General features: G+C 37.1%; 2 protein-coding genes across 4 annotated transcripts; one reads left to right on the top strand and one right to left on the bottom strand.

Moving 5' to 3' along the window:
- Positions 1 to 132: 132 nt before the first annotated feature.
- On the top strand, positions 133 to 6,477 carry ncf2 (neutrophil cytosolic factor 2). Of its 2 annotated transcripts, none has more exons than XM_038724570.1 (15): positions 133 to 379; positions 600 to 682; positions 883 to 991; positions 1,232 to 1,366; positions 2,153 to 2,260; positions 2,472 to 2,531; positions 2,942 to 2,985; positions 3,595 to 3,736; positions 3,906 to 3,971; positions 4,368 to 4,422; positions 4,754 to 4,794; positions 4,914 to 5,062; positions 5,160 to 5,271; positions 5,584 to 5,707; positions 5,793 to 6,477. In XM_038724570.1, the coding sequence occupies exons 1-15, from the start codon at positions 206 to 208 to the stop codon at positions 5,873 to 5,875; spliced, it is 1,485 nt and encodes a 494-aa protein (XP_038580498.1). In that variant the 5' UTR covers positions 133 to 205; the 3' UTR covers positions 5,876 to 6,477. The 2 variants fall into 2 exon arrangements, with proteins under 2 accessions (XP_038580498.1, XP_038580490.1); XM_038724562.1 differs by having other exon boundaries at positions 4,350 to 4,422.
- On the bottom strand, positions 6,049 to 10,977 carry dph2 (diphthamide biosynthesis 2). Of its 2 annotated transcripts, XM_038724582.1 has the most exons (8): positions 10,826 to 10,977; positions 10,181 to 10,357; positions 9,962 to 10,074; positions 9,559 to 9,576; positions 9,238 to 9,458; positions 7,536 to 8,222; positions 6,518 to 6,700; positions 6,049 to 6,313 (listed from the first exon to the last, which is right to left on the bottom strand). In XM_038724582.1, exons 2-8 carry the CDS (start codon positions 10,328 to 10,330, stop codon positions 6,186 to 6,188), a joined length of 1,500 nt encoding a protein of 499 aa, XP_038580510.1. In that variant the 5' UTR covers positions 10,331 to 10,357; positions 10,826 to 10,977; the 3' UTR covers positions 6,049 to 6,185. The 2 variants fall into 2 exon arrangements, with proteins under 2 accessions (XP_038580510.1, XP_038580519.1); XM_038724591.1 differs by lacking the exon at positions 9,559 to 9,576.
- Positions 10,978 to 11,002: the final 25 nt, after the last annotated feature.

Below are 11,002 nucleotides of genomic sequence, written 5' to 3'. Positions count from 1 at the left end.
TTATAAACAGTCTATGATTGCTACATAGATGTCAAAGAATCACATGGGAGGGGGGAAGCAACAGCCATTGGGCCTTAGCCTGGCAGCGGTGTGGACATAAATGTGCCAACAATGACACTGTCATTGCACTTCCTGATCTCCCTGATACAAATCAGAAGAGCTTCCTCAATTTAGTCTGTAGCTCAGTGTACTCTTAACTGCGACCATGTCTTTTCTGGACACTCTGCGCCTTTGGGACGAGGCTGTAACTTGTGTTGACAGACAGGATTTGACAGAAGCACTCAGGATTTTCCTGTCTATCCAAGAACCAAACTCCAAAATTTGTTTTGACATTGGCTGTCTCCATCTTCTTAACCAAAACCTGGATGATGCTGAAAAGGTATGTAAAACATTACACACAAATATCCACTCCTATTTATTTCATAACATCATTAATCAAAAAGTAAAATCTTCTTAAGATGTGGCTGATAAAGCTTAGATGAAATGCCGTAATATTTTGTAGTCCGAAAGTGCAAGTCACTGAGAAAGAAGAAGTAGTTTACCGATTCTCTTTTCTACTAGAGGAAGTTACAGTGTTTTTTGTGATTCTTGTTTCTCAGGCATTTGATTGCAGCATACGCAAGGACGAGCATTTGGCTGTTGCCTTCTTTCAAAGAGGAATCACGTTTTACAGAAAGAAGAGGCAAGGCACACCAGTCATCTCAATTAAATGGCCACACTAATTTTTCACGTTTAACATTGTGATTTAAAAACACTGTATACTAGACACACTGTGCTTTTGTTATCATAAAATTTGATTTCTAATCACCACTCTCTCTTATTTCTACATTTTATTTTGGTCTATTATGCAAAAGTAAATAACTGAATTGTTTATATTCAAAGGTATGAGGAGAGTTTAGCTGATTTCCAGCATGCCTTCAAAAGACTAAGAGGCAACCAGCTGATAGATTACAAAGCACTTGGTCTCAGATACAAGTTATATGCATGTGAGGTAAGTATTTAAAAGCCTCCAATCATTTTTTAATGTTATTGTAAAGCTTCATTACGTCAGTTACATATTATTACTCTGCTTAAGACTATTTTTCTTTACAGTTTATAGACGTGGAGTACATTCATTTTCTCTTTGAACCCAACCTCCTAATAACAGAGGCTTAGGCATTATTTTTATGTGGCCTGCATGAGGGATTAAAATAGTGGCAAGTAAATACAATATCAATGTTTCCTGCCACAGATTCTCCACAATATGGCTCTGGCTGAGGCTCAGCTGGGTAACTGGGAAAAGGCTCAGGAACACCTTGTGAAGGCTCTCGACTACAAGACAGACGTCAAGCTCAATATCATCGACAAAGCTCTGCAATCCACCCTGGTCAGTTAACATGTGGGTGGAATGCACCCACCCACAAGGCTTTTTAATATAGCATTGCTTCACAGCCAGTAACCATTAAAGTCTTATAGTGATCACAGTTACAGGACTTTTCATACATAACAACATATGGGGAAAAACTTTACTATTTTATGAATACTTGTGTTTTTAAACTCTGCTACCAGTTCAGCATTGATATCCTGCAGTTTATTTTAAGGCCTGTTAAAAATTTAGAAATGCACTGAAACCCCCGCCAAGCAGTGGCCGACTTGCACAACTGATGTTACTGCGTTTGTAAACAGCATCTTTTAGGCTGGAGCTTAATTTTAATTTTGAACTACAGTAAACCATATTTTGTATGGCCTACAGTACTGTAATTACTGTGTTTGAAACTACTGAATTTTCAAACAGTCAAAATGTTCAGTAAATAGCACTGCATTTTGGTTTACATCCATGTAATAAAAAGTCTATATAAATGTCAATTAGATGATAATCTGAATGAGAAATAAAGAAAATAAATTTGGTTATAATAATCATCCGCTTATAATGGTCAATTTGACCCAGACAGACTCCACTGCATTACTAAAAGCCTTAAATTTATTTACACAAATATCAATCTAATCAATGAAGGGTCAAGGGTAAGGCATGAAGAGGGCTTTTATTTACATTGGTGTATAGCTCAAAGTAACACTCTGTTTATTAGCAAAGGTATTCTCCATTGAATTAGAATGTACTTTCATGTCAGAAATGCTTATTATATGATCCCTTGCAATGCAATTTCACCAACAGAAACAGAAAATTTTCAAACCAGTCGAGTTCCCATCAAAAGTGCTATTTAAACCAAATAAGCACTATGTTGCTGAGCTGGAAAAGAAGGACTACCTTGGCAAAGCGAAGGTAATACTTTATCTAATGACATTTACCTGAACCTGAGTAACAGTTCCATTACTAAACTGATTACTGACTAATTAACCGGAGCACAATTCACTAAAATATCATATCTTTGAGTACTTTTTCTTTTTAAAGAGAAATTTATTTTTGAGATCATTTTTGAGAAAACACTATATTTATTTGACATATTGCACATTTATTTCTCTGTTATCATCAGGTTGTTGCCTCTGTCGTTCCTCAGGATGCCTTCTCAGGATTTGCCCCTTTACAGCCACAGGTGACATATGGGCTCCTCTTTGGCAATAAAAAAAACAAAAAATAATATAATATGGTGACAAGTGTGTTATTATTAGCTCACATTACATCAAATATATATTATATTGAAAATTTTAAAAACTTACAAGGAACTACACTAGTCATGATCAGCTTGTACTGGTGACTATAATCCAATGAAACATTCATGTATCACAAGCTGAATTATATCTAGGGATTAATTAAATTTTCTGCCCTAGCTTACCATAATGTAATACCACACTTTACCATGTCATGAATAATTTTTATTTGGTTTTATTTTTTTAACTAAAAGACTATTGCTGTGATGCTGTACTGCACCATGTCAGGAACAGCTTCATTTGAAAGCTTTTCCAGCACCACTGATTGGATGCTTTGTGTTTTTGTTTCTTACAGGTTGAAGATGGTCCAATTCTTCCTAAAGAACCTGAGGTTCTAAGGTAGAATAGTCACCCTGAAGTTGTAGACACTTGACACTCTCTATATGTATATTCAATTAAATTTAGTTAGTAGTGATGTTGAAAAATATTTGTTGTTGTTGCAAATTACTTAATGGAATATGTAAAATAGAAAAATCCACACACGAAATCACACACAAAAAGTGTGAAGGAATTTAAGGGTACTATGACACAGTTTTCCCCAGGTCACAATAAGGTCCATTTCTGATCCAAAGGAAGTAAAAGTAAGCCAAAGGAGACAGCCAGGGATTCTCCAAAACAGTAGGTCAGACTCGGTCTCTCCTCTCTGCCTGCTTGGTCGACTGACGCAGCTGTCTGGATAATGATGCACTGTTGTCAGTTTGTTAGGTAACCCAACGTCGAGATTATATTTATTTTGTTTCATTACTGACAGACTGACTGGCTCTGTAGTGTGTGGCTATGTAATCTATGAAATGTTATACTTTCATAAAGGGAAAATGTTGAATCGGTGTAAATGTGAACAATCGAACAGCAGGATATAAATGTAGCACAGTAATAATCAAGACTAGTGTGTGTACTTCCTCACCAGCAGGTCTCTTAATGCCATGTGGTTGTCTCTTGTTTTCACAGAGCTTTAGAAGGAGAACCCCACACTGTCCTGTTTGAGTTTGATCCTGAGACCAGTGATGAGTTGGCTGTAGTGCCAGGCAATATTGTGTTTGTACTCCAGAAGGGTGCTGACAACTGGGCATCTGTGATCTTCAATGGAAGAGTAAGACCACAACGTTCAGAATCTGCACCTGCAACTTCTATGCTTGTGCAAGACCTACAATTATGTTTATGAAATATGCGTAGAAACCAATATTCATGTCATGTAATAAGAGAATTCATTTAATGTTTAAGTCAATTAAGAGTATTCATCATCATCATGTTAATTATAGAAGGGACTTGTTCCTTACAATTACCTGGAACGTTTGGAGATCTCCATGGCTTCTAAACAGAATGAGGTAAGGAATTAACTTTCTTCTCTCTAATTTTTATTTATTTTATTACATTACTTTCTTGGTGGTATAGTACAATGCTGTAATATTGTTAATGTCCAGCCATTATAGGAAAATTAATAATTTCTTGTTTTGTAAATTGCTTCTTAGTATTTCTAAATAGAGGTCCTGTAGGCTCCAGTAGTTTCTGAGACTTTAAAATGTTTGTTAAATACATCATCAGTAGTCTTCTTTTTATTTTCTAAACATGCTCAGGTTTCTAAAATGGCACTTGATGAAATATGGTATTTATTTGAAGTTTTGTAGTATGCTGCAATGAGAACTTTTTATTTATTTATGAGAATTATTTATTTTGTCTGTAATTGAAATGGCATTATTTCAAAGGCCATTACCCATCAACAGGGAAAATCTGAGCCTCCGACTCGAAAGGCGCCGACCAGACCTGAAAGGAAACCAGGTAGACTTCTACACACAATTTAAGCTAGGGTGGGCAATTTATTTCAGAAGCCTGAGTGTACTCTGCCCGTGCTCTTATTGCACATGAAAATATGTTTTTGAGGGAGTGGGGGTTGGATTTTTTCAGTTGGATGCTTTCATAATCTAGTGTCTCTAGTGTCTGGCTAGTCTTCTGACATTACCTACTCCAGCTTTAAGCAAGCTAAAATAACAACAGGCACCATTCTCTGATTGGTGCTAAATACCACTGCATTTGACCATAACAAATGTAACACAAGAGAAAGTATTCACAAATACACTTTGTCCTACATAACAAACCTTTTTGTTTTAAGGTCTTACTCCTAGTGATAGCAGTGGAGACCTCCAACGAAAGGTATGCTGAGTCAAATTTTTACAGTCCTGCCGATGAATGATACAAAATTAGAAGTTAAGAGTGTTTTGTGATTTCTGTCACAGCTTAATTCCACCAATGTTTTCTTTCATTAATGCCAGGATACACAGTCTACCGACAATTCATGTATTGTCAAAGTACGTTTCACATTCAACTTTGCTGTCTCAGTACCACCTGGGTCACCCTACGCCATACTGATTGAGAAAATCAGTAAGAAACTGCATCTGCCTTCTACTGCAATCACCTTGAGGTACAGTGCACATTTGAAACATTTGCACAGCTTCCAGTTTAATTGTTATATTTTGTCACTGATGGAGAGCAAAATTCAATCCTTTTGTTCAATTTAGTATAAACTCAGAGGCAACTGGACAAATTGTAATCAATGCAAACACAGAAATGGAAAATGTGTGGAGTTGTGCCAGCGGCAGGCGCATCACCTTATGGTGTAACACCAAAGAGGTAAGTGGAGCAAAGTCCAAATGCAATAAGTACATAGGTGATCAGATCAACCAGAATTTGACTTGATAACATCTGTTGTACCATACTAGAGTGATTAATCTATTTTTTACTCCAACATCTTCCTCACTGATACAGAAATAAGGTAGCTATAGCTAAATATCTATGCATCAATCAGCCATCTCTGCAGCCTCTAACTCAACAAATTCACTTTATTTGATGTACATTTTTTAACTTTTTGTTCACAATCATTGTAATCAGCAGAGTGTGAAATTGAGTAGGAAATCAGTATTTGTGTGCGTCATGTGTTTCTAGCAAACTGACGGAAAGCCAGAGAATGAGAATAAGACTCACTTGGTTGCACTTCATTCCTACAAGTCGTCAAACCCAGAGGATCTCAATTTCGAAGAAGGCGAAACAATAACATTAATCTCTAGAAGTAAGACTCTACTATTTGTGCCATATATTTATTAACACTGTCCAAGAAATATGATTCTAACTAATCATTTCTTATTTTTCTTTAGTCAACAAGGATTGGTTGGAGGGGCAATGTGATGGGAATACCGGTATATTTCCAGCATCCTTTGTGGAAGAAGTTCCTGAATAAATGTAAACAGAAAAGCTACTAAAGCCAGTTATGTGGCCAAAGTTGAAAAGTGGTCATGTATAATAAAATATAAGTATTTTATATAATATAAAATATAACTAAATTGATTAGGAATCAATAACAGGTTACATTTTGTGATTTAGTAAGTAACACAAAAATAAAAACAAGTGATATCTGGTTGTATATGAAAACATTTAATTATTGTTTACAGCTTCCAGTTATTAGAAGCAATATAAATGTAATATCTGTAACTGCAGGCAGCCATGATTAAATACAGTGTTGGAGACCTTGCAGATTTGCTGGTAAATTATCACGAAGATGTTCCTTCCTCTTCATAAGCAATAGGTAGGCCTCGCACGCCCTTTACTGCCTTCACCACAGGTGTCTCTCCCAACTTCTGCTCTAAGCCACGCCAGCTCCGTACTGCCAGGAAAGATGCTGAGAAGAGAAAGCATATATGTGTAATGTAATACAAGACATGCGTAAGAGTGTTTTTTGTGTAAAACTGTAACAAGTGTGTTTTTTTTTTTTTGTAGTTATTTTCAGTTAGAATTACTGTATGTGAGCAAAATTCTGCAATAAATCTATGGATTGAAATTAAAGCTGTGTCTTATGTACAGCAGAATTTTTATATTCTTATACCAGCTGAGTTGGTGTTGGCTACAGTCAGCGTCTGGTTCCTGAGGACCACAGAAGAGCCACACGAGGACTCTGCAGGCTCACTGATTAACAGATTCTGCCGTCGCAGAGCTCCTGTGATTAAAGACACGTCAGTCTCACTGCCCTCCTCCTGCTGATCAGCCAAAGGCACATGACTCTGTCCACCTGGTAAAAGTTTGAGATAAAAAGTAATATCATTTTGATGTAGCAAAAGATTTCAATAGCCTTCAATTGAATCTTATATTTCACTTTTCAATATTTCTAGTTTCTCTGGACCTTCCCCTTGACTCAGAAAAAAAACCCTCAACCTAATATCTCCTAATGTTGGTACAAATCGTTTCACCATTAATAACTAAAACAGGAAAAGCATAAAAAATTTAAGATGGTGTAATCTACTTTAAAACATATAACATTTCTTAATGGAATTAGAAATTTCCAAATCTATGGCGAACATAACCCAGCCATTTCTATTTTTTAATAAAGCTTACATAAACATCTGAACTTGGATTATAATGTAAACAAACTTGACATACAGTACTGTGCAAAGGTTTTAGGCGGGTGTGGAAAAAATGCTGTAAAGTAAGAATGCTTTCAAAAATAGATTATATTTACCAATTAACAAAATGCAAAGTGAGTGAGCAAAAGAAAAATCTAAATCTAATCAATATTTGGTGTGACCCCCCCTTCACCTTCATGGTAGCATCAATTCTTCTCAGTACACTTGCATAAAGTCAGGCATATCGTCAGGTATATGATTAAACAATTATACAAAACTGGTGTTAATAATCACCAATTCAATATGTATGTAATTTTCGGGAATTACAACATTTAATCATCACAGATTTGTTGTCCTCTGCATATGACACACTAAAGCCATCATTTGCAACTATTTGATCCTTTGATTGTTCCTGCAAGGAAAGGCTATACATAAAAATTAAAACCCCATTCTCTTAATATAAAAAAGTTGAGAAGTTGATTTAAAAAAAAATCCCAGTCTTACCTGGCAGGAGTTGTCGAAAGTCTGTGACATATTCCTCTGACCACTCCCTCTTCTTGTTGCAGGCCACCTCCATCTCAAATGGTGTTACTACAGGTTTATAGAACTCACTTGAGTCCAGCAGCGAGTTCTCAGGGCATGCAATTAGCACAAAAATGTCAATTTCCATAAAGTTTGCTAGTTTGGGCACGTTCAGTTTCCCCATGGCAAACATATAGCTCTTCTTGCCGGCTCTGCTGATGGTCTCCTTCAACTGCTGGATGACGGTGAGGTAGTCTGCCACCCCGAGTGTTCCAACCAGGATGCCAACCACATTGGCGTCTTTGGCCCTTTCTATAGCGTAATATCGCTTCATCAGTGCACGGTTGATACTTATTGACTCAGTCCTCCCCATCATTGTTATGGGGTCAAAGGAACTAAACGAGCAGCGATTCCAAGTCATCATGAAGTTTCTCAGGGTTGCTCCCTCTTGGCCTACATAAAACATGCTGTAATCGTTGATGCTTAAACCACTTTTCAAGGAGAACTGCCTTCCAAACTGACAGATAACCTGGCCGCTGACTCGCTCTGGCAGACAGGTGTCATGTTGTCTTTTAATTCGGCCGTGACTATAACACTGCTCCCCTTCGACAACAAGTTCTGAGATGACAAGGTTTGGATACTCTGGCGAAAGGAGTGTCTGAAGATCACCTGAAAACATTTAAAATAAACAAAACATTTATTAAGATTACAATTTTCTTTCTGCCTTGATTGAGAATGTGGTAAATATGATCTTAGAGATTGTAATTTATATTTTTGGACTAAGGATGCTGATAGTTAAATAAACTAAAATAGTACAATTTAGTGATGGCAGTGCGACACTGAAGCTTCGAAACACGCTTCAAACCGCTGGACTACAATCCTATTGAACCACTGCTTCAAAGCTTGCTTTGGTGTGAAAAAAAAATCACGTGACATATGACATCCAAAGCAGCAACTGCTTCACTTACTGAATGAATCACCGACTGGTTCGCGGTCCAGTCACGTGATTCACTGGCACTGCCTCGATGGTCTCGAAAGTGAGTGTTGTGCACCCCATCTAACACATTCACCCCCTGTCATAGTTACACAAGCACATCCAACCTGTGCCATATTTCCCAGCACTCTCTCCTCAATAACAAAATACATGCATTCATCAATCTTTGTTTAAACATGATGTTCAGTCTTAATGTGTGTGCATCAAAGAATTTTCAAAGTAAATATACTTTAAATCCAAGGGTGATTAAAGCAAAGATTCTTTATAACTAATGGTCTTTTTGACAAAAGTAAAGTAGTTTCTCCTGCACTGCTCATCGAGGGGCGTGCAAGTATGTAATTAAAAGCCTCCTGTCCACCAGCTAGCCTGTCTAATTTGCCTGCAGCCTTGAACTTCGCCAGGAGAGGTCACTGTAACTGAAGCTTCAAGTAATTAACCCATTTTTGAAACAATTTGCTTAGGTGGTTCAGTGCTTCACAAAAGCTTCATTTGCCCATCACTAGTACAACTATCCTACCATTCATCTTCATCTTAAAGCTGTCCTATTTTCATGAAGAATTACACACTACATTATAAGTGACATGACAAATGAATATCTACTCAATATATTGGCATAAATATATGATGCCCTAATCCAGTTTCATACAACAGATAAAACAGCATACAGTAGGGTTTTATAGAATAGCTTACTTATAGCGTGAACATAGTTGACATCATAGAGGATGATGATGTGACTCTGCGGGTCAGGATAGAGTTCTCTGAAGGCAGAAGTGCACTTCTCAAGATCAACCGGTCTTCTCTCAAAGACATACATCAAGGGCAGCCTTTTAGACGGGCTGAGGCAAGCACTGCCATAGTGCACAATGCAGTCGGCTCCAACATGTTCTGCAGCTACCTCATCCACACAGCAACTGTTCAAGACAATTCAACAAAAATTAATAATGTATACAAAAATGCACTACAGCTGTGCATTTAACAAATGGCTGACACCATTAAAAGCATTTCACTTACATCCTCTTTTGTAATGGCCTTGAAAAAAAAAAATCACAATTATGTGCTTAAGCATAAAAATAAAACTCACAGTAGAGCTGGTATTTTTCAAGTTAAACAAGTGAATGTACTGAGGCATATTATCACACTTGCCGATGATAAATAAATTAACACAAAAAAATCCATGAAACTGCCAAAATACATTCTCAATTACTAAATTAGTGTTACAAAAACTATTCAAAATATAACGTATGCTAGATCCAAATTGTGGAAATTAAGACATGTAAAGCATAAAATAACTGTAAATAAAAAGGTACAACAATGCTTTTCACCCAACTTTGCAGGAAGAATCAAAGCACTACAAGTGGCATGTGCATAGTTTATAAGACTCAAATAAGACTCTTAGTTAAACCTGATGTGTTACCTGCCATAGGATGTATCTCCCAAAATGAACGACTTGACATTACTGTTTCTCTCAATCTCTGCCGATACTGCAACTGAATCCCCCAGCAGCTCATCAGGAAACTGCAGAGCAACCTGCCAACATTTACCATTTTAGACAAATAAACAAGTGTGTTGTCTTTTCATTTTTTTGTATACAAGTGGACTGAAATGTTTATATGACAACAAGTAAAAACCTCACCTTTTCAAATTGACGCTCCCTGATGAAGTCGCAAGTCTTTTTAATCTGATACAACTCTTCTAGTTTTTCCAGAGGGGTATTTGCCTTCACTGTTACGTCTATCACACGCTGAATTACCGTTTCCGAGCTGCTGCTAAACGCATCAGCCATTATTGCACTGGAAACATTTAACTGCGCCTGCAAAAGTACAATAAACTACATTTCAGCACATCAACTAGTGACAGGTAACCAATCCAATGTAAATATAACTAAAATGTCTTTAATGGTGTATTCGACTGGCGAAAGATAACGTTACGTCTGATTAAACTACAGGCAAGTTTATTTAACGGTAACGTTACTCACCAAACCCACCCCAATTGGCTAACAATTGGCTATACTGTTACATTCAGGAACTCGGGCTGAATGAAGCGTAACCAACCACTTGACTACAGTGTCAGGAATTGATGGTGTTTTCTTACAAGATAACGACACTCGTCGTATCAAATGTTCCCTTAACTTGCGTCATCTAACGTTAAGTTACTATAACGTTGCCTCTGTCTCGTCTGTTAGCTTAGTAGCCGCTAGCTGATGGCTCCCGAGGTCTTTTTAAAAAAAATCTTTACAAACCATTATTTATAATGCATGACCACATACATGTAAACTTACAATTCAATGTCGTGAGTAGTTGTTGACGGATAAACGCTTCTTTGACAGCTACACACGTGTCGGCAGTACAACGTTCACTACAGAGGTACCATACATGAAGGCAAACACTTCCGGTTCACATGTGTTTCAAAATAAAACCCAGGGTAAACTGACAGAAGGACGTGCTTATTGGCAGTT

This window comes from Micropterus salmoides, unplaced genomic scaffold, assembly GCF_014851395.1.
Source record: "Micropterus salmoides isolate LMB-PRFRI ecotype aquatic unplaced genomic scaffold, ASM1485139v1 Ms_hic_scaffold_1, whole genome shotgun sequence".
In the NCBI taxonomy this organism is placed as follows: Eukaryota; Metazoa; Chordata; class Actinopteri; order Centrarchiformes; family Centrarchidae; genus Micropterus; species Micropterus salmoides.
Note: the sequence above shows the minus strand (reverse complement) of the source record. Positions and strands in the feature narration are given on the sequence as shown.

Excerpts from the sequence above, each read along its gene's own strand:
- ncf2 (XM_038724562.1), top strand. The coding sequence starts at position 206 with ATGTCTTTTCTGGACACTCTGCGCCTTTGGGACGAGGCTGTAACTTGT. Across the intron at positions 992-1,231 it reads ACAAGTTATATGCATGTGAG|ATTCTCCACAATATGGCTCT; the intron begins GTAAGTATTTAA and ends TTCCTGCCACAG. Across the intron at positions 2,532-2,941 it reads TTGCCCCTTTACAGCCACAG|GTTGAAGATGGTCCAATTCT; the intron begins GTGACATATGGG and ends TGTTTCTTACAG.
- dph2 (XM_038724582.1), bottom strand. The coding sequence starts at position 10,330 with ATGGCTGATGCGTTTAGCAGCAGCTCGGAAACGGTAATTCAGCGTGTG. Across the intron at positions 6,701-7,535 it reads CTTTCGACAACTCCTGCCAG|GTGGACAGAGTCATGTGCCT; the intron begins GTAAGACTGGGA and ends AACTTTTACCAG. Across the intron at positions 6,314-6,517 it reads AGCCAACACCAACTCAGCTG|CATCTTTCCTGGCAGTACGG; the intron begins GTATAAGAATAT and ends TTCTCTTCTCAG.